Source organism: Gallinula chloropus, assembly GCF_964237585.1.
Source record: "Gallinula chloropus genome assembly, chromosome: 2".
NCBI lineage: Eukaryota > Metazoa > Chordata > Aves > Gruiformes > Rallidae > Gallinula > Gallinula chloropus.
The window spans coordinates 75,419,657-75,443,856 of NC_140086.1; the positions used below are offsets into that span (position 1 = coordinate 75,419,657).

The window sequence follows — 24,200 nt, forward strand, 5'->3', positions numbered from 1 at the left end:
GACCTGTCAAAATTAAGATACTTAATAATAAAAAAAAACCCCTGAGCTTTGAAAGAAATTTTTTTTAAAGGTTCTGAGTAACAGAATGGTTTTCCTCTTAGTGGTTTTCTATGCTTCTGGTTAAGAGCACCAAATATATGATTAATCATTTAGACACAAAGTAAATGTATTAAATGCAGGATCTACAAATACCAGCAGTAGTGAAAACATAAATATGTATCTTGTGATAACAAGATTCAGAAATCTGGTAGGAAAAAGAAAACACAAATTCTGAATTTTACACATTGAACCACAGCATCAAAATATATTTTAATGCTATCAAAAGATAAATTAACATGATTATGATGAACCTCGCTGGAGACTAATTAGATTGGTCCTTTGCTTTTAATGGCAAAGATATAAAATTTTAGTATCTTCATAGGTTTGGATGGTTCTAAGGAAGTTAACTGCCTGTAGAACCTCAGTAGACAGACTTCACAAAAAAGAAAAGGGGAAAGAGAATGCCAGAAATGTATTTCCTCATTAATTTATATCCACTTAGAGGTTATTTTAAATCAAGTATAAACAGATTTATTATTACCAGCTCAGTTTTCAGCCATAGCTAGATCAAATTAATTTATTTTTAAGGTCATCTTTACCATAAGATACAGATTGATTAATGCTATCTTTTTGCATAACCTGTCAGAAGCAGTGGATTACTTACTTCATGAACTCTAACATAATGGAACACCATCCACAATGAAACGCTATCTAGATGCTGCTCAGCACAGAGAGATGTGTCTGAAGTTTGTTTTACTGGCAAGATTCACACTAACAAGGTTTCCTTTCAGTGCAGCTGCTGTCTTTGGAGAAACAAGAGACTGGGCTGTTGGTAATATGCCAAGTTCAGTCAGAAGAGAACAAATCACACTCAGGGGTAATTTCAGGGACATTTACTCAGCAGGAACCCTGTAGCTGGATAGATACATCTAGGCTGGAACAGGTCCATACCAGGAAGAACAAAACAGAAGTGCGCTGGGCTGCAAACAAATATCAGACATCTATTATTCTTCAGCTAGAACTGCGCTAGACAGTAGGTTGCTCAGGAAATAAAAACACATCAGTGTCCCCAGTGCTAATTGTACAGATATGATTTTAGTGTTGTGCCTCCTATAAAGCACACAGCCTTAGATGAACAGCATCCCACCCACTGACCTTTAGCTTTCATAAAGGAAAAGTACAGTGAGAACAGGTCATTTAATATTCTTACTCAATTTGGTCCTATCTTGAAGCATTATCCATTAGTGCTGACCTTGAACGCTTAAAGAGTTCCCATTAATAAAGTGATTCTAATGTATTCACTAAAGAACTCATGGACTTTTTATTTTTTTTTCCATCTCTGTATCTGTCAAAGCACAAAACAATCTGACGAGAAGGGGGGAAAAAAAAGGCATATGAGGATTCTGGTCTTTTATTGAGGGGTTTTTTTTTTTTTTTTTTTTTGGTGTGTAATGTCTATTCCCTCAGCAATATGACTTGAGTAGATTTCCAAATCAAAAAGCCAGAGATAATCCTTCATTTTTGTTTAGCCAGCTCCTAGGCTTTTTCTGAATACTGAAAGAATAGATGAAGGAACAGCACAGTATAATTTTTAATTATAGTCTATATCTTACAACAGAAAACTTCCCTCATCTCTGGAAATTTATTTGCCTTGAGACTGTTAATCTCTCAGATTTCATTTTCATGGGTCTAAATGAAATGAATGTTTCAAGTAGTAATGGCAAGATACCAGAGAACCTTTTCACTAAGTGATACACTGTAAATGCTTTCCCCCCCCTTTTTTTTTTAAATTCTGACACCATTCATACAACTCCTTCCTTAACTAACATCTTCATATATGATGTTATCAGAATCAAGTTGCAAATACATTTTTTTACTATTTTATGAAATATAGATTAGTATGCAACAAAGTGCTAATTTTTTTTTCTCCTCAAGCTAGAGAAAATAGGTGTTTGTTTTCTGCCCTTTCATTATCAACATGCTAGCATTTCTCATTAGGTCATTCAAATGAACAAAAGGACATACAGCAAGAAAAAAATCAGCTCATTTTATAAAAAAATATAGGCAGAACATGTAAGTACAGATTCCAATCCCTCTCAGCCTTTTTGTCCACAGTGCAGTAGACACAATGAATTCCAGTGTAATATCTAAAACCTATAGGCAGGAAAAAACATTGAGTAATTGTAATATTTAAATTCTGTTAGAAACTTTGGTTACATATCCTGATAAAGTTAAGAAATAGAACTGACATGGAACATGAGTTTTCTCCTGGCAGTGAAGACTTAATTTTTAGGCTATATTGTTATATCCAGTCAATACTTTTTTACTTTTTTTTTTTTACTGTTTAATTTTTCCCTTGAAGTGGAACAGTTGCAGCAGACATAACCAGCAGAACATGCCCAGAAAACCTTGTATGTTAAAAAAAATTTTAAATTTCAAAAATTACATTTCTAGTACACTTTCAAAAAATGTCAACAGAATGTATGGCATCCTTAAGAAAAATAGCACAGTCTAGCACTTGAAGCATGGAATATGTTGCATTCCATCCCTTTCCAATTGCTTTGGTCTCCTTTTATGCAGTGAGAATCACAATAGTTTGGAGAAAATAATTGTGAAAATAATTCAGGACTTGAGGAGGCTTCCATAACTTTGGAGTGCTAATGTTGATGAAAGAAATTTGCCAGACTTGCAGGATACTGGGAATAATAAACCAAACTCAGAGTGAATAACGTTTTTGATTCAGAATTGTTCCTCTACTGATTATTTTAAGGCCTGTTATATCGAATCACTCAAATCTGATTCCAGCCCTGAAGGCTACATTGAGGTGGCATGGGCAGCTCCAGTCAGAAAGCCTTTCTGACACTGAAAAGAAACCAAAATACTGCAAAAGGCAAGAATGACTTTGGTCAAAACCTATTGCCTTCTCCTGCCTGAACTGGACCTGTATTTTCCAGGTGGCTAGGCTGGTTATTGCAGAGACCAGATGTGGTCCCTATTTGTTAAGAGTAGTTACCAGCAACATAGCTTATAGGTAGCTGTGGGCTAAATCTCAGTTTTAAGTTCAGAGACAAGTTAATACCCTCAAAATCAGCCTCATTGCAGTTTTGGAAAAATTGCTTCACTACTGACTGTGATGTGCACTTTGTTTCACTTTTGTGTGCTGTTTCTGCAGTTTTTGAATGCAGTTAAAATAAAAGCAGTGATGTATATGGCACTTACAATGGCTTCTGTAGGGAAATAAATTCCATTAATTAGTCAAAATGAAATATAAATTTACAAATTGCAAAAGTAGTTAGACATTCCATTGTACTCTTTACGGCACATTCAATTCAGTGCATACTAATGCACAATTAACATTATAAAAAATCAAGGTTAAAATATAATTAATGTAACTATAGCTTAGTTATAATTAAACTAATTATACTGATATACAGTGTAACAACAGCTATCTCAGCCATTATATTGATGTAAATTTATTCTGCCTTTCAAGTAAAGCTATTTGAATTATGTTTTCAATTATTTATCAAGCTGAATATCATAACTATCAAAAGAGTCCAACTTTGAGCTACAAAGAATTATTTTACTTTCCCCTCTTTGGAGGGCAGTTCTTTGGTCCTATGACTTTGTAATCCAACATCTGAGATGATTGACAATTCAAATAGAATGGGGAGTTGCTGTCATGGAAGATCTCTCTGTGCAGACAATGGAAATTTATGGGAGATAAATTAATTACATGAGTAAGACTGCCAAATGCTTCAGGCCTCAGTGGGGCAACTTATGACCAAGTCAACATCCAAATTATCTATTTCTTGCTCTATGCAGCCCACTACAAGCAAACAAACAACTAGCCACATTAAATTTCAGTATTTTACATGGATCTTGACAAGATACTTCAAAGGATTTTGATACTCTCTTCCAAGCTGTGCATAGTCCTCCTCAGCTGAAGGGGGGCTTTATGACATAGGCACTGAAGGAGGTTTAGGCACAAATATGGAATGGGGAAGTAAACAAAGAATGGCCAAAGTACACTCAAAAAAAAAAAAAGAAAAAAGTGTAGCAGATACACAGGATCTGCTAATACATCAGCCCAGTGAGATTCAAAGACTACAAGGGCTCACTTTGTTCTCCTCTGTCTTACCATTTTCTTAAGTGTCACCATTTCTCAGTACATATTAAATACAGACTTTACTTCTTCAAGTTATTTGACAGAGAAAGTAACTACAAAAATGTTTACCGCTTTATACACTTTCATTTAGCCAGCTCATGCACTGGTGACAATCTAGTTACTGCAGTAGAGCTAAGTATAAGCCAATTTGGGTACATTTGTACTCTTAAAGAGGAACAGCCATACTACAGAGAACACAGAAAACCCTTCTAAATGTCAAGCAGACCATGCTGTTAACTGTTATACATATTTAAGCTTGACAGCTCCTTTGTCTGGATGTTTTTCAGAAGCCAATAAGAATCTGATAATGTCTAATAGCAAGATACTTTATAAATACAGATAAGCAAATTTTATTAAAATATTCTCTAGTCATCTTTCTTTCTGCTTTTAATATTTCTGCCCTAGGAGAGGGACTGCTGGTACTTCAGTATCAATATTTTATTTCCACATTTGCCAAAGTAACTGTTCAATGATGTTTCTTACTTTGGTACCTTGAAATACTGGTGTTGCAAATATCCCTGATATGGGGACACTCCGTCTATGTGATAATTATTTCTCTGTTTCATTTGGACAGATATGTCAGTGATAACAGTAATGTTAATAAGGTACATGAAATAATAAGGAAGGAAAAATCCCCTGTGGATGGTATTTTGCTATTATCTTCATAGGATTGTTTGTGGTTGGTCATATATTCCTATTATTTTTCTTGCTGGTCTATCTGCATCACATCACAGTTGCAACCAGAATGGGATTGCAAAAGTTATAAGTTGGATATAAATATTTTCCTGCAGAAGGATATGAAAAGTTTAAAAAATGTAGATTTTGGTAGACTTGTATAGTATAAATGTGCATTTGCCATGGAAAAGGTAAGATACAAATTTTAGGCACGTAGGGCATTTAAAATACCTATTTAAGTCGTTGTGTATGAAAAAGAGACAAAGTTTTCACTCGGGTTCTTAGGAATAAGCTCCTTTTTTGTGGTATTAAACCTTCAATAAACAAACAATCTTGAGGCCAACAAATATTTTATAATTACTTGTGGATCTGCACCTCTGCCCTGTTCAAAAGGCAGCTGCCACTCTGAAGCACATTTTGTCTTATTTTCTTTGAGAATCTAGTAGGAGTTCCCTGAATACCTCATGCACCTGCAACATCTTTTAGATTAACTTCCCAAAAATTCTACTTTGCACCCCAACTGGACACCAGTGATGAGTGGCATTCCTCAGGGGTCAGTACTGGGACCAGCGTTGTTTAACATCTTTATTGGCAACATGAACAGCAGCATTGAGAGCACGTTCAGCGAGTTGTTGGCAACACCAAGTTGCGTAGTGCAGACAGCACACTGGAGGGGAGGGATGCCATCCAAAGGGAGCTTGACAGGTTTGAGAGGTAGGCCTGTGCAAACCTCATGAAGTTAAACAAAGCTAAATGCGTGTTCCTGCACATGAGTTAAGGCTATTTCAAACAGAAATACAGGCTGGGCACAGACTGGATTGAGACAAGCCCTGAGGAGAAAGACTTGCCGGTGTTGGTTGATGAAAAGCTCAACACAAGCTGTCATTGCATGCTTGCTGCCCAGAAAGCCAACTGCATCCTGGCCTGCATCAAAAACAGTGTGATCAGCGGGTCAAGAGAAGCGGGTAACCCAAGGGAATGGTATGAGGCTATGACAGGGAAGGTTTAGGTTGGACATTAGGAAGAGGCTCTTTACTGAGAGGCTGGGTGGGCACTGGAACAGGCTCCCCAGGGAAGGGTCACAGCACCGAGCTTGGCTGAGGTCAAGAAACGTCTGGACAATGTGCTCAGTCACACACTCTGACTTGGCTGGCCCTGTGCGAAGCCAGGAGTTGGACTCAATGATCCTTGTGGGTCCCTTCTGACTCAGGAGATTCTATGATTTTATGATTCTACCCCTCTAAGGCATTCTCATGAGACCCCACCTGGAGTGCTGTGTTCAGCTCTGGAGTCATCAGAACTAAACCTTTCCCCTGACCTTCTACAAAACACTTACTTTGAAATAGACATCATAGGAAAACAGAAGTTTTAAAATGGTTAACTAGGCCAGAATACACTTATATACACACATACACATTTTACTTTGGCCTGACTAAACCAGAACATTACTTGTCCTCCAAATTTACTGGGGAAAATGGCAAATGTTCATTACATCTAACCCAAAAAATCCATTATCCACTCATCACTCCATCCAAGTTAGCCTCAACATCACCAGCACTACGGCCTATCCTAATTATATGGCATATTGATCAAGTAATTAATGACTCTGAAGAACACAAGTGTCAGAAAATATTTTAAAATTATCCACTTGAAGCACTGCTCATCAGCCTAGGCCTGGAAACCTTCCAGTGCAGCCTGAATATGGGGGCTCTATGTCCATGCATCTGGACATACCATATGTTAAGATTTTTGTTACAATTTTAAAAGGCTGTATGTTAAGACTTCCTAGAGGCTACTCTTTTGCTAAGACAAGTTTACTCCCAATTAACAGAGCTGTCAGACAAAATTAAATAATGCTAAAATGCTTTCCTGCAGAGACTTAACAGCAATAAAGCAATATACATTTAAAAGGGAACAAAACAGGTCCTTAGAGTACAGTACAAAGGACTGAAGACGTGCTGAGTCTTTGATCATGCACATTATCAATTAGCACTATTCTGATCAAACCCTGTGTTATTTACCCTGTAGGAGTCCTAATAACAGCACGTCCTGCCGATGGAATAGTATCTCCAGTCAGCATCTTAAATGTTGTACTTTTCCCAGCTCCATTTGTTCCCAGAAGTCCAAAACACTGGCAGAAATTAAAAAAAAAAAAAAAAAAAAAAAAAAAAAGGCAAATGCAGTCAGTCTACTATACTGAAAGAAGGAATATTAATTTTTCAACAGTTTCTCCACTTTTCATACTGTATATGGATATACTGTATAACTGTATGTGCAAACTCCCTTTCCCATGGAAAATAAGTTTTTAAAAAAAACTGTATGTGTAATATTTTGATTACCCCTTAGTTCCTAAAAGTGACTTATTTAAGGATCCTAGCCCTCTGCTTAAAACCCTGACCAGTAACTAACGCGTTATTTATCTGTGTTATTGATAAATACTAGATTTGAACCTGAGGATCTCAAGTCCTATTTCAGTAACCTGACTACTAGGCTAAAGAGTGAACATTTCTCAGCTTCCATGAGCTGCTTCAGTCCCTACAAGTAAATGAACACTTCACAGCCAGGATATACGCTGACTCTGAGCAGTTATTTCACGCCCCTTGCTGCAATGAATATATGCTCAAGCTAGGATAGGATGTATATTGTGTATTTATAGCCCTTTGTAACTTTAAAAATATTTATTTAATGAACTTTCTTACTGATAGATAGGCTTTAATTAGTAATAACATCATCCTGGTTACCCCAATTACCCAACAACTGACATACATCTGACAGCCCATCACCATGTCACTCTGATGTCACAGTTGCTCTTTAAACACCACCAGAGCTGCTGACTTTATCCAGATTTTCAGAAATTACTACACTTGAAATTGTTCTGCTGCTATCTACAGATCTTTGATCATAGACGACCTAAGTACATCTGAACCATCGCACAGTGTTATTTTCTGAAAGGAAAAAAAAGACCTCTTTACCTCTCCCCTTGGTATCCCCAGGCTTATGCTTTCCACAGCTGTGTTCTTCTTACTCAAACCCCCGTAACACTTCCTAAGATTGTACAGGAGGAGGACATCATTACCAGTTCTTCCACCAAAGAGTCGCTGTCGCTCCATTTCTACATCGACATCTTCTGAAGGGCTGACTATGCTGTTAATTGAACACTGACCCCTAAAACATAAGATGATAACAAATGACACATGGCAGATTGGACATTGCTGTACTCTGGACAGCTCTTTTTATTTCGCTGGTTGCAATCCTTAAAGCTTGGTGATCCAATCGCAGCAGAATCCTAGAGAAAGAGAATTACTACTATTTCTTCTGCAGTTTCTACTAATTCAGCATGCTATGATATCAGAAGTATTTATCTGCAGATGTTCAAAGGAATCCACTTTTTTCTGTTCTTTAAAATAAATTCCATGTCCACTATGGCAGAATACAAATGACAACACACCTTTGTTTCTGGAGGAGATCCCAATGAAGGAAAAGCCGTAAAAGAAGAAGTAGTGTTCCTTGTAGAGCCATTTCCACAAAAATCCAGCCCAGGAAATTCATCTCAAAGGGGCTCACATATGAATCTATTCCAAAGTTGCTGGTCAGGTCAAACTTGATCTGATTGTAGGAAAGCTCTATTAAACCCTGGCCTAAGCAGAATTGTGGGAATATGAGGAACACCCATTTGAGGATACTGTAGATGTTCTGAAAACTCTATATTAAGATTCAGCAAGGGGGAGGGAAGGAGAAAATTAAAGAAAAAAAAAAGAAAACAATTAATTTACTCCAGCAGCCTAATAAGCACACTAATAAAGCTAGATACAGCATTCAAATCTCACTCAAGGTGAACTGATTTCAGAAGAGCATATTGTGAACTCTTTTGGGGAAGAGTTCATCATTGTATTCTAGAGTGCCTAGGGCCATGGGATTCTAATTTTATTTGTGATTCATGTGTCCATGATCATTCTATTTTCTTAAAATCCTCATATTTGAATACTATTGTTTCTAAATGATCAAGTTAAACCCAAGTCAACACCAAATCTGCCTGCAAATTGAGTGACACATAATCCAGATTTTCCATCATTCATCACATTTTAAACCCAGTGCATTCATAGATATTCACACACATTCTGGATCTCTTCTTTATCCAGTTGCTTAATTACCATTATGACTAATGAAAATTACATACATGGAGTGAGAATGCATATTACTATTCATATGGTGCATTACAGATCCTAGTAATATGAAGCTTATTTCTTATGTCAATATTATTCAAACACATTTTACAATGCATATAATCTATTCAATGGACCAAAACAGCTCCCATTATGTGCAAATTACAAATTAATGGTCTGGAAAATGTCAAGGTTTCAATTAGTGCTATTTTTCCATTATTACAGTGTAATTTTTTATTTTATTTTTATTTTGTAAACAAGTTAAAATTCAAGACAGTAACAAGCAATAGCAAAATTCACAAGGACTGAAAAATCATGAATGTTTTAAAACATGTAAGTTTGCTGGAAAAAATCTTGTCTGTGCATTTGTATAAACATATATATATGTACACAAACATATACATTCATGCATGTGTGTGCATACATCTCACTTATGAGTAACACAAAGCAATGGTTGTGTACTGACCTGTACTTTGGAAACTATAGCTAACAAACGAGGTAAGAGAGTCACCAGCATGGTACACAGGCCAAACACAAAATTTAAGGAGATGTAAGAAATAAAAGCTACATCTGAACTTGAGAAGAATCTGGATACAAGATACATCCATGGTAAAGTTGCATATCTGAAAATGTACAGAAGCAAAATGATCACAAATAAGTTATGTTTTGGCCTCACAAAAAAAAAAAAAAAGCAAGCAGTTATCAGAAAAAAAACCCCTAAGTTACTCATTTTTAAAACATTCAAACAACTGTAAGAAAAAAGGATGAATTTTGGATCTGTTTTCTTTACCAAATTACCTTATGATTCTGTAGATGTAAACATAGCTACTTCCATATGATGTGCAGATATAATCTGATCCATTTTTGCATATATCAACTGTATATATTTACTTTCCCTGTTTCAGAAAGCTGACAGCCCTGATTTCTGAATGACTGTAAAACCATGCATCTTAACAAGCTTCTTACAGAGAGATAAAATTAAAACCAAGTATTTGAAGCTTAAATCATGGATGCTGAGCAATCAGCTTTTCTTGGAGGTTTTCACAGAAATAAAAAAAAAAAGAATACTACAGGAATGAGAGAGTGAGCAAAGAAAAAAAAATAGAAAGGAAAAAAAGAAGAAAAAAATAAGGAAAAAGGAAGAAAAAAGCCTTAATCCTTGAACTGGAAAAAATATTTGTGACTGATATCTGAGAACAGAAATTTCCCAGAAATCATGTTAGCATTGTTATTACCTAAAACGGGTTATCAGTAGAGTAGTAGCCATCAAAAATAAGCGCAAAGTTACTTCACAGCACAATGATGACAAGACAGCATGTCCATGCCTACACCATTTTCAGTGCAGGAAGGGCACCTTCCATTCTGGCAAGTCAAACAATGACTATCCAAAATGGAGCAGCCGTATTTTTTATAAGACACAAAAAATGCCCAGGCAACTTAATGAGCATGAATCATTTAAAGGAAATTAATTTTCTATTTAACATAGTGTGAGACACATCTATCAAGGAAACAGTCTATAGACTGCAGGAACATAGGTATCAGCATGCACCATTGCATGGCGATATAAATATCTAGAGATGGTAGATATAAATACTTCGTACATAGTCTTAATATATGTATATATAATTGTCTTAATAGTGAGTTCGATGCAAGAACAACTAGCCAAAAATCTGTGGATTCACTTTTTCACTGCATTAAACAGTAGTTTTGTTCATGAGCCATAAAAATCCCTTTTAGATTCAGTGTTGTGTACTTTTTTTCCAAGAATGCCCAAATCCTTTAAGCAAACTTGCAGTTCCTGCCTGAAGTAATAGTGATGTTATCCTTATTTTACAGGAAGATAAAGGTAAAGTGACTTAGTGTTTGAGTCTCAAATGAAGATTTTAAATACACAAGATCACACTATAATTTTCAGAATCATGTTACGAGTTTTAATTGCATAATCTTTACTTCCCTTCATGCTTATACCAAAATCACTATTCTTTACTTCCCTTCATGCTTATACCAAAATCACTATTCTAAGGTTTTCTCTGAATTACAATACCATAAATACAAGATAAGTCCATCAGTGGAAAGAGCTCAGGAAAGAGACATGGTTTAGAGTGTTGTTACTCTTCTCTGAATGAAAGCAAAATTTGTTTGCCTATAGCCACTAAGAAATTAGTAAGACTTTCAGAATACTGAAGTTATATGATGTTCAAAAGCAGCCTTTAAAATACCTGCCTACATTTCTATCCTAACTCTTTCTTCTCCTTCACCTCCAGCTGGAATTTGTTATTTTGTAAGTATCAAAGATTCCTGGATTCAGCATTTTGAGACAAAAGTGCTTAAGTAGTTGTACTATAAAACACTTTTGCCATCAGGTAAAAGAGGAAAAAAATGCAGTTTAGTTAAGACACCACTATAGTTTTTAATGGAAATCAGCTTTAAAGTAGTACACAAGGAAATTGTTGCTTATTCTTTCAAGCACACATAACCTTCCTACATGTAGCTTAACTTTTTCATATAACTGGGCTATTTTTATCATTATTCTAGATCAGTAATACTATAGACGTATCCTGAAGAAAAAAATAAAACTTTAAAAGGAAGAAATGCTTTATAGAATGCAGGTAAATGAGAATTGCATGCATGGTACTGGTGAAGGGTAAAATGACCACTATAGGCTTCATCACATTTACTGTGTAGTTAGGTGCAGTAAAGGGTGGAATGAGAACTGTGGCAATTCTGAAATTTATCAGTTTCCTTGAGATATAAACTTACTGACTGACAGTTATTGCATCTTTAATACATGTTAATACACAGTGAATATATACACCTTCATGTTAAAAATCACTATAATACTGGTTATGTCAACCAAAGCCGAACACTGCAGGGGGCATTAGGCTGAGATGATTAAACTGCATCAGCAGTCAACAACAACAACAAAATAAATTTAGAAGACAGTCCAGCTTTTCAGTTAATGTGTGTTTCTCCTGAAAATACCCAAACTTTAGCTCAACATTTTGGTTAGAATAATACCAGCCTAACTCTGGGCACCTGGGATTTAGTGGTACAGTGTGAGCACACCACAGTAAACATGCCATGACTTCAGCAGACATACAAGGCTGTATGACAGGCAGACAATGTACTGTATGGCTCGTTTGCTGCTTGACTAAGATCTCTGTAGATGGCTACTGTTACACTACTGTCACAGCAACTGGATTACAAGAATTCAAGACTTGTACTACAAAAAAAAAAAAAAAAGGAATGAAATTTAGCAGGGTAAAGACTGATAAGAGTTTCTCCATTCAACTTGGAAGAATCAATTGGTAGTAGTGGAGAGGGAGGAGGAGGAAGACAAGAGAAGTACAACCTTTGGATCTTTCATCTGAGTTATTTACAAGGTCCTGATATCATGAACTCTAGAATATTACATAGTAGTCTGGCCACTCATTCCCTTGAAAGAAAAGCTCAGACTGGAGTTCTGGGGAAAAATTATAATTAGAATTATCCAGGGAATGGGGCAGCACTTTCCCAACAGAGGACTTGGCTTGTTTGGGCTTGAAAAACATGCTTGATGAGGGACAATTATGAAGTACGGTTCCAAATAAATTTAGGATGGAATTTCAAAGAATACAATAAACTATGAAGATACTGAAACAGTTTTCAAAAAATGGCATTGATGGAGGCGTGAGATCCTGAAAACAGTTTCATGATGAAATACATTAAGGGTTTGTTTTTTTAAAGTTTTTATCTGAGTCTTTCTGGAACAGAACATGTCCTGATCTTGCAGAAGTTCCTTTCTATTTTACATCTCTACATTTCATTATCCAAACATCTGTGTCATAAAATATGTGTATTCCTCCGCACCCCCCCCAAACCCCCTCCCCCAAGACAGCAACATGTAGTTGTTTGAGATAAGGGAGAAACTTCTCAGAATGCTTATCATGTAATTATTCATCGTCAGTATTTCTCACATCACCTGGGACTACATGTAGGAAGAGTTAAAGGAACAGAATAGACCGATCATTAGTTTGATTGAATTTAGGGCTCAACAGCCTTATTTCTATAGAGAAATAAATCTTCTGTTCAACCAGTTATTTTAACTTTTTATCACTATTTTTTGCATGTGAAACTAAGAAAGAGGGTGGTACGGGAGGACTTTCCTCATTCACAGTGCTATATGGAGACAAATCTCTAACCAGCCTAGCACTCCACAATGGACAGACTTCTCATTGGAAATGTAAATTCCTGGCTATGTTAGATTACAGAATTACAGAAAATGGGTAGAGCTGTAGTAAGACAGACACTCCTTGCCTTCTTGATGATATTCTGCACAGCCAAGTACTGAAATTTTGACCTGAATATGTTATTATTCCCTCTCTCTCTGGAAGATAACATATAATCGATTCCTAACAGCAGATTATTTTTATACAGGCTGAGTATTTTCTGAGATAGTCCCAGTCTTTATTTTTTTAACCTTTTTTTTACCCTTTTTTTTAACTTCTTTAACTTTTTTTTACTTTTTTTAAACTTTTTTTTAAAATCTGTGAGCAAAACTCCCTCCACCTTCCAAGTGAAACTTACAAACTCATGTTTCAGCCTGTTTTTTCACACCTTTTGCTGAATCATAATCATTTCCAAAGAGAAAAAATCATGCATCCAGCAGCAGGTGCAAACCAAGTCTAAAGATTTCTGTTTGTTTCTTACAGGCTATAATGCTATAGTAGCATTTCCAATCACATACCCAAAGAGTATCAGCAGGAGAACAGTGGCTGCCAAGTTCTTTCGGAAAGTGAAGGCTGATAGCTGGAAGGCACTAATGACACCAATGCACAAAGTGACTGGAACCATGTAAAACAGCTAGAAACAGAAGAAAAAGGTACTTAGCAGGTAAGCATCTCTTACTGGTCTGTCTAATTAGCATAGAAGGGCTCTACAAATTAACTTGTCCATATTTGCAATATAATTACACTATAAATTAGGAAGAATTAGGCAGAAGAGCTCTGAGATTTCACAGTCCACACTTGCTGTGAAACTGCCCCTCTTACACATACACACATGAAACAGCCTGACAAAATCAAGTCTGACTATAGAATATTCCCCTTAATTCCATTTCTATTGACCTTTCCAATACATCCATTTAACAAGCTAGCTCTTCCAGATAATGAGTCCATATGGGACTATTGCTCCAAAACATCAAATTATACTGTGAATACAGAGTCTTGGATTCAGAAATAGCAGCTTCACTGATTGGTGCTTCAGTCATAGGAGAATAGTAAGGATACTATCTTAAAAGAGACTTTAATGAAGGACCATGTGTGCTGATGAAGCAAATGACAACTTTTAATGGGAACAGACATAATATTTAGAAGAGTTACAGCCATTAGGCAACAGGGACAGCAGTTTCTCCGTTTAGTTTCTTGACATAACGGTAACCAAATACTTAAGTGGGGGGAGAATGGGGTACAGGGGATTTATATCCAAGTGTTTGAGAGAGATAAGTTCTGCTTGCAACTAGCAGTGGCAAGATGTGAAAATCTGTGCTCAGTTCCGTTCTCAGTGTCCGCCTGCTCTGTGCATTGAAGCTGAGCTCTCTAGGGCAGAGACTGCCTCCAATTCTGCTTATATATTTAGCCTTACTCTAACATAACTGAAGTTCTGAGATGCAACTGCGATAAAGGCAACAAATCAAGGTCTAGCTAAATCTTCAGTGCAGATGAACAAGATCCTTACTGTTAAAATTTGACTTTCATACTGAAGTACATTGAAAACCTGTCCAAAATTAAACCAGAGGGCATCGTTTCTTTGCCAGTGGGAAGACAGGTGTATTTTTAAGGGCAATGAAGTGAAATGTAGACAGATGTAGTGTTCTCATCTTGTTCACAGTGTACCTTATTCAGTGCCATATAAAAATATCATACCATACCACTCCACAGATGTAGGTTTCAGTTACCTTGGAGCTGTTCAAAAAATGTGGTAGAGGAGTCACAGAGTCTGAGTCCCAGTACATTTCAACAGACCTAGGACTTTTTTTTTGAGAAATAAGTACCTTAATCATTAAATTCTTTTAGAAAACTTATCTGAAAGCATGGTACGTTATACAAGTTGAGCATGCACAAATAACATAACTCTAATTTTGCCCCTCCAGTGACATAAATTTAATCTGAACAAAGCATGTGTGTCATGAAAACTTCTTAGCACTTACAGATTTTCCATTTGTTGAACACAGTAAAGTATACAATTCATGTGTATAAATACAGTAAGAACAGCCTGATTCTCATGACAGCAATTTCATAAATCAAATACTTCTGCAGGCCTAATAAAGATTATGCTACCAATAATACAGGACACAGCCTGTAATACTTAAAATATGTAGAGGGATTTAAAATTTGACAGTTCATATATCCATGTGTTCTGTGTCCCTAAACGATCCACAGCACAATTAGCATTTAAAGCAGTATCTGTTCTTTGCCAGATCATGATTGATCATGCAATACTGTGCTGAATTTGTGAGAACATTTTGAAAGAAAGAGATTGGCAGAAAGTAATGAGAAGCTGACTTTGCTGCACAAGGAGAAACTGAATGATGAAGGACTGAGTTTTTAACCAAGCCTTCTTATCTGACACAGCAGAAAAAGGAATACAAAGATTGACTGACCGAGTAAATAACATTTGGAGAAATTACTCTTGTGCTCTTACTTCAAGCTTGCTCAAGTGTGAAAACCCTGATTTCAAGCATGAATGGGTGAAGCTCTAATGTTTCAGGTCTAAAATAGTCTGAATGACAGCAGAGAGTGTTCCAAAAATCTCTGTTCCTGACCTGGCTAGTTCATATTTGGGTTGCTTATGCTAGATCCCAGCTTTTCCTTCCATGACGCAGAGTGTTCAGCAAGGTGCAGAAAGTTTGTGTCTCTTCTCTGGGAAAAGGAATTTTTTTACTTTTGAATAATCCATGGGACTCCAATTGTTCACTGTTGCCTCTGAAATCAGTCTCCCAATACAAAACAACCCTCTATGAGAAGCAAACAGTACTCTAGTTCTTTATAAAACCTCAGTAATTCTGTCCTTTTCCCAGAAGTAGATGACCTAATTTCAAATTCCCACCAAACACTCAACCAATAGTATAGCAAGCCACGTCACAAGTGAATTATGTAAAAGCCTTTCAGCAAGGGACATAGCCTTTTAAATATATATATATACACACACACAGATACATACACATATATAATGGAGCAATTATTAATTTTAGTTTTTGAAGGATGATTTTGAAAAAGATATTTTAAAATAATTTGTGACATTCATACTTAAATGGAATCCAAATAATCTCCATTACATAGCCTCTGAAAAATCAGTGACTGGGGATTAACAGTGATTTGAAAAAAATAATTCTATTTCACCCCTTTTGTTTATTGGCCTGAACAGAAATCAGCTTCTCAGGCTTGAAGAAGATAAGCAAGAATTCCTGCTTTATTTAACTATCCAACCTGCTAAAGTTAGATCTCAGTAGATCTTGTCTGGATCAAAAGGGTAAGATTTGGGGAAAAATAAAAACTTTTGTGGTATTTTCAAAAGAGAAGATTTTGAGATTTGTTAATGAACTGCACACAGACAATACTATTTGTAATGCTAACAGAAATTAATTTGTATAAGAAAAATAATGTCCAAGACAGAGACTTCACGCATTTCTGATCTAGATCTTTCTGCCTATATGAATTCATAAGTAATATTTTCTATTGTCTCTCAAGAAATAAAAGGTACTGGTTATGAGTGTATCTCATATTGCATACCAGAATAGCAGAATTATGCCTTTGAAGTAGCTAACTAGTATTTTCAGGCATCTCCAAGAATCTGAAAGATTTTGCCAGTGGCAACTCAAAGCACAGAAACTCCTGCTATGCAGTGCTGTGTGGCAGGTTCTCTCTGCCTAGGTTGATTAGCCAGCTTACTTTTATTTGTAAATTAGTGTAGTACCTAAAGCTAGCAAATGCTTTGCACCTCAGAATTCAACTTTAGAAATGAAGAACACAATCCCCGCTTAAAGAATTTTATATGACAGCATCAAAGCAGGAATGGTGTCCCAGTGCTTGTTAACAAGACAGCCCAGAGCTGCTTCTCTGCACAAGTCAAATCTTATCCCCATGTCTTAGGACTGTATCTCCTTTTGCTCGTTTATGAAAACCTAGTTACAAATTTACACCTGAGCACATGCTGCCCCACACGACACATACCATATCACAGCAGAAGTTAGCAAGCCAGTAAGTTTTGTAACCCAGTCCTGTGATGTGCTGCAAGCGTTTTGTGCCAGTTACTCTGTCTTTCACTATGGCACTTCCAATGGAAGCGGTGAGGATGGAGAAACCCAGCATGATGCACAGGGCTACACCACACTGACGAACATTCTCCATTCTAGGGTAGAAAGCAAAAAGGCATCATGAAAACACAATGGGGGAAAAACCCTCACCAAACCCAAAATTTTCAAGGACAACTTCTTACCAAAACAACACTAGGCATTAGACCCTTAATCCTGCTTGCAAACACCGTGTTTGTACACTGTCAACATCTAATTAGAGAACCGGGGCAAGATGATGTGTTAAGTCACAAGGATGTGTTACAGAACACAAGGTGTGTGTGAAGTCTGGATACTAAAGGGAAGATTTTGCAAATGCTTCCCCCCTTTATAGACAATACACATTCAAAAACTTGACAATAATTTAAAACAATTAACCTGTTTGAAAATGTTATGACCTGCTCACAAACACTCTGCAAGGTGCAGTCAGTGTAAATTTAGTGTTTTTCTCTACAAAAATAATACAACCATATTTGATATAAAGGGGAGACTTTGCATAGAAACACCAGACTAGAGAAAAAAATGCTTCAGTCAGTGGAACTGAACTGCATCTATCAAGTCACATCACCTATTGCATGAAACATATATCCTTATTGAATTAGTAGTTTCAATTGTCTGCTCATTGGACCTGTTACATATTTTAAGAGTTTACTCACATTTTGTCCTCATCCAGCAAGGCTCCTCCGTATGGTTGACTGTAGAGAATGATCCCTGTAAAAAGAAAATTAAATTATGGAATAGTAAATGCTACATCAGGAGAGAGGTGTTCCAGAGAACACTTTTGACCCTTTGTTACACGAGATGAATGAAAGGGTTAAATACTTCATAAGCAACAGCAAGAGGTGTAGAACAAAAAACACTCACGCAAAGGCACACCTCAGGTTGCAACTGTAGAGGTTTAAATTAAAAAGATACCCAGTTTGGGAGTGGGCAAAGCCTTCTTGGGTCTATTTTGTTTCCTGGTACATCCAGACTGTAACAACCCAGCAAAGTAAACTTCAGAATTGGAAGGTAGTTTAGGGACAGAAACTGGCTTCTTGTGTTCAAGCAAAAGAAAAATGAGGTGGGGGGGAGGGAGCAAAATTTTGTCAGTGCAAAAGCCAATGTTCAGCTGGCCTCTCTGCTGTTCCTGACACATTTCTCTGTGTGTACCTGACAGGTGTGCCAGCTGTAATGTCATACTGACTGGAAATTCTTGCAGTGAGATCAAACCAGCATTACCTGATTAGAATAGCTAAAATAAATCTATGCTGTTCCTAATTCTAAAAAATAATAATTTAAAAATCCATCCTAACAGCAATCATAATTTCCCCAGTATCTTTGGCCAAGAAATAAATTGTTGGTAGCCTTAGACAAACTCTGCAGGGTACCACTTAATTGAACACACTTGGTCATATTTTGTTAGATTCCAGCTGTATAAAGATGAAAATTGTCTCCTTTCCAGTAACAGGTGCAATTTGACTGAGTATATCTATACATTTATTTTTGTTCCTTTAATTTTTCATTCATCATCTTCAAGCCAAAGTAAAGAACTTTTTTTAAAAAAAGCTAAATAACAGATGGTGATTAACTCAAATATAAAATTAGTAGAAGTTACAGATTTTTCAAATGTAGTTAAAAGCTGAAGCCCAGCAGTAGTTAACAAAGAAAAAGATTTAAACTGATAAAGTTTTGGTTCACCACTAGTAGATACATGTGCTATTTGCAGAAGGGGGACTGTTGCTTAGAGGGACTGTTTAAAGTTTTCCTTTGATTTTCTTTTACAGCATTAGATTTTTAAATGATAGCTACTATTTGTTATAAAGCAAAAACCAGCATATCAAAGAAAAATATTGTTTCCCACTGGGACGAGGTATTAGCTGAAATTCCATTTACATAAAGAAGTAGAATGATAGGGAAAAGCTTCATTCCCAGCAAATTTTTCTAAGCTTTTTCAATGGATGAAGGTGTGCATATTAGAAGAAAGAATGTCTTTACTTCATGTATATGATTCCAATTGAATTAGAAATTAGTAGCCAAAAATAGAATGAAACCAGCTTTTCACTGTACAGTCAAAATGAAACCAATCTAATCTTATTTTCAAATCTGGATAAAAAAAAATGGGGGAGAAAAAAGTCAGTGGGTGGAATTTGATTTTCAGACAATCTAATTACAGTGGAGGAAAAGTTTTGGAAAATGGGAATCCTGATTATTTCAGAAGCACTAAACCAAGATGTTAAGGACATAAAATACACTTCTTGTACTCACTAGTACTCAGCTAAATTGGAAGACATACATCTTCCAGGCCTCATCTTTTATGGCCACAAACCAAGTTCTAGTTATAGACAATCTTCCAAAGATTATTAAGGTCTTTCCTTCATGATCAAGAATATGAATGCTCTAACCAAGCTGTCCTCCTCCCAGATTGAAGATGACAGAAATCCCTACAGTAAAATGGCTCCAGCTCAAGGTATAACATTTTTAGAGACTGGCCCTTGATCAGGAAATGCTGACTTGGAGACCTATAGGTCCTATTGATTCCCATCCCTTTTTTTTTTTAGAATTGTGAGACAGACAAAGACGTCATGTGGACTACGGTACTGAATTATTGCCTATAAATTGTCTAAAACTGGAGCATTTTGACAGGAATTCCGGAAGGTTCTACACTATATTCCATTAATTAATCCAGGCTGATCCGAATCATAGTCTGTTCTTCTACTGCTCTCAACTATCTGCTGAATTCAGTGAAAAGAATATGCATTAGCAAAAACAAATCTATGAATTTCCTGTGCAAATGAATTCTTGCTCTGAAGCATCGTTTTGCCCATTAGTACATTTTAAGAAGTAATCAATGCATTTTATAGAAAATCATCTGCTCTGCTGAAACTTTTCAAACACACCCACAGAGAGTTAATGAAACATGCAAAACATAGCAGAAACAAAAGTTACATCAAATATTTTACAAGGCATAATTTCTGGTCAGGAATATTTAATATGTCTGAAAAAAAATCTCTCTGCTAAAATCACCATGGCCTGTCTCTACTCAGTGCACAGATCCCAAGAGGATACTAACAAAAATTTCAGATTATTGCATTGCTATTAAAGAAAAGTCTACAGCAGTTGACTTGAGTTCCATTCGCAGAAAGACACTGCTATAACTCTCTAGTACAGAATTAATGGAGACTGTGAAAAAGAGATAATTGTTGGAGGAAATAAAAAAACCCATGACATTAAATAGTGTAATGCTCCTTGCAGTCTTGTATCATACAATACTGCACAAAAAGCAAATTGCACTGAATTAATTTCCTTCAATGGAAGAGTCCCAAAAAGTAATTGCTCTTCCTAAAAGTAGTAACCATTTTCTACAGTCAATTTCCATTCAAACTGTGCAGATGAAACAAAGGATTGCATTTTTTAAAATTTACACATGCAACTGATATAAAATTTCCCAAGGCTGTTGAATTACAATTAACCAAAGTATTGCTGTTACACTAAGTTTAGTTCTATGTTGGAATTCAAAATTCTATCCATATATTAAATATAATATTTGCTTTTCATTCATTAATTTAATATTTTCAGTTAGTCTGGTACATGAGGGTCTTCTGCATTTGCTACATTTTTAGTACAATGATTTCTTCCCTCTGCTCCCTGATGTCCAAAAATAGATGATGGATTTATATAAAAATCAACAAATTGGTTTGTAATTACAGAGGTAAAAAAAGTTCCCTTGCACCTACAGAGGAGTAAATTACAAACAGTCTTCCAATAGCAAAATAAACTAACAAATTTAATATACGCTATCTGCTAGAATACGTATTTTCTAACAAGGAACCCTTCTTTGTAATTTTATAATCTATACCTCCCAAAATTTTTCCTAACCACCTACACCATCTTTCTTTGTATATATTTCTGTCACAATACAGCTGTTAGCAGGATGTAAAACGTATGCTTTAGTACCTTTATATGCCTTCTTACTACATAAAGCTGCTACAAGTTGAAAACTAAACACCATCTTTGAGGACTTAAAGACTGCAAATGACAGATAAACTGGGAAGTTCTAAATTACAAAGCTCCTATTAAACAGATATACATGGTGTTTGTTCAAGGATTTTTTTTTTAAGGATTGCATTTGCAAGCTTTGTGTGAACAGTCTTCAGGGCAAATTTTACCAAATCACTATTCACAAGGGGAAAAAAAAAGGCCATATCAACAAATATGATAGGATTCAATTCTAACACTGCTCCTTTTTATAAATTTCTATGTAAAATCATTTCTTCCACATCTACAGATCGGACCGAATTAATCACAACCAGATTTTTCCCAGTTGTTCTAAAACATCCTCTGTCTATGTCCTTGGCACGGAGTTGGTCACATTATTTTTACAGTGATGATTTATGCTTCTTTGTGATAGCCACCGATTCCAATCTTCAAAAATCCTGCATAAGCAATTCAAGAACAAGAAAAACTGTGACCACAGAGATTTTTATGCTATTTCAGGTTTTAATGCTTTATTCAGAGACTAACTGAACAACAAGATGCAAAGACTTTCTTGGACCTTTTAATCTTGTCCAATATAAAAATGGAGAGCTTGAGAAATGAGAGGCATAACTATGAGAGAGAAGTGAAAAGAAGGTAATCTCAAATAAAGAAACATGACTGTATACATATGTCCTTGTTTTGGCTAGGATAGAGTTAATTTTCTTTCTAATAGCCAGTGTGGTGCCCTCTTTGGGAGTCAGGATGAGAGCAGTGTTGATAACACACCATGTTTTAGTTGTTGATGAGCAGTCTGGGTCTTTTCAGTTGTTCATATTTACCTGCTAATGAGAAGTGGAGGGAAGGGCGCCCAGGAAGCTGGGTGGGGACACAGCCCGGACAGGTGTCCCAAACTGGACAAAGCGGGTATTTCACACCAGTTACTTCAGGCTCAGCATAAAGAGGGACTGGTGGGGGGAGGAGGAGGCAGCTCCAGGATGCACAGTTTTGGAAATGGTCTGGTTTTGGGACAGCTCTGAGCTGCAGCTCAGTGAGAAACTGCATTGTGTATCACCAGTTTTGTATATTTGTATATAAAGTCTTGTTATTGTTATATCTTTCCCTCTCTCTGCTATCCCAGTAAACTATCCATATCCCAACCCATGAGGTTTGGGTTTTTTTGGCTTTCTTCCCCCACCCCCTCATCCCCAGCTTAGAGAGAGCAGTTGCATGGTGCTCAGATCTTGGCTGGGGTGAAACCACATGTTAATTGATATATATATATGTACATGTACAGTTCTGAAAAGGAATGAAGAGAGATGTCAATCCCTACAGAAAACACAAGCAACAAGTTATTTTGGTAATATATTTTCTTAGCTGTTTTTCAGCTAAGAAACTTTTTTTTCTGTCTTTCCTCCGTTGTTCTGCCTATAGTTAACTACAGGGTTTTGCTGTGTTATTTTCTCTTTATTCTTACTTTTTTCTAGTAAAAGACTCAGTTGCTACCTATTGTATTGCTCCTTGAAAGGTTTCTCTTTACACAACTGAGAAACAAGGGCATTTTTACCAGTTCTGCACACACTAGTGAGGAAAACAGGAAGAAAGTAGTCAGAGCTCTTCACAGTTTAACTATAAATTGCATGAAAAACACAGTAAGGGGTGGGGAGTATTTAGACGGGAAATGGGACTAGGAGCTCCATGCTACATGCTTAACAGGGGAATAGGTTAACTAACAACTAATTGTACCCTCTCCAGTTTATCCATTATTCCCCTTCCAGGCTGAAACATTCCTATTGTTTTCCTTACACTGCTCTTGATTAAACTAATTCTGTTTTCTAATATGTTAAAAAGGCATTCCTAACCTGCTGTAATAAATCATTTATAAAATGTTATAAGCCTTAGAACTTTCTTTAGAATAAAATACTATCAGTTTATACTTTATAGATATCATCTATCTCTTTTGAATAGTCTTTCTCGCTTTTTTTAGATTATTTAACAGGTTCATTATCTGTCACTGAATTTATAACCCACTGGAAAACAAAACGGATTTGGTTTCTTTTTCAATAAGACAGATGAATTAGATATTTTCCGCAATAGAAACACAGACTGGCATGATTATGAAGCTAGAGGTGGGTATCCACATGGTATAGAAGATGAACTATTTCCATACAAAAAGTATGCCTGAACTGCTGTTCCAAAATACACATCCGATCCATTGACTATGATAAATTCATGTAAATCAATCTGGCCAACTTCTGCTGTTCTATCTATATACATGTACCTCCAGCTGGCACACGCTTTTTCTTCAATAACCATGACACTCTTTACATGTAAATTACAAGAAACAAACATTGTAACTTGCCAAACAGCCTTGCTGCGAGGCATACTGATAACCCCTTGGGACTAGAAATCCCTCCTTGCAAAGAAAGGATTTGAAGATCAGATTACACATTAATAAAAAGGAAGTATATTTAATCACCAAATAACTATAATTTCCTGCTCTTGCATGCTCAGGATAATCAACAGTCTGTAACTTGTACTGACACAAGAAAAACAATCATCAATTTTTTTTCAGAGATTTTTGAGCAGATACAAATCCCTTGGAACATAAATCAGTACAAGGTAACGTATTTCCTCTGTACTCTTGGGTATAACTTCTTCCTTCAACTCTCAAAAAATCCTAAATCTATAATCCCTGTATCCTCTTGACTGAAGAGAAGTCATTAGATAAAAGCATTTAGCCTTCTCAGCTCCTTATCACTAAAACCTATCACTAACTGGGACCAGTACTACTGATTTCCTATGCAAGTTACTAGGTCTGTTCCTGCAAGGAAAGCAGGTAAGAACCAGGCACACTGTCTGTAGGGACTTTTCC

At 36.2% G+C, this 24,200-nt stretch overlaps 1 protein-coding gene across 1 annotated transcript in view; it reads right to left on the minus strand.

The window, feature by feature from the left end:
• The window catches only part of ABCA13 (ATP binding cassette subfamily A member 13), a gene marked incomplete at both ends in the record, with an annotated part of 110,587 nt that overhangs the window by 30,983 nt on the left and 55,404 nt on the right, over positions 1-24,200 (minus strand). Inside the window, 7 exons of the mRNA XM_084260630.1 lie at positions 6,901-7,010; positions 7,852-8,044; positions 8,328-8,581; positions 9,509-9,665; positions 13,769-13,884; positions 17,253-17,430; positions 18,028-18,082. Coding sequence (XP_084116756.1) covers positions 6,901-7,010; positions 7,852-8,044; positions 8,328-8,581; positions 9,509-9,665; positions 13,769-13,884; positions 17,253-17,430; positions 18,028-18,082 — 1,063 coding nt within the window. The remainder of the gene's footprint in view (positions 1-6,900; positions 7,011-7,851; positions 8,045-8,327; positions 8,582-9,508; positions 9,666-13,768; positions 13,885-17,252; positions 17,431-18,027; positions 18,083-24,200) is intronic.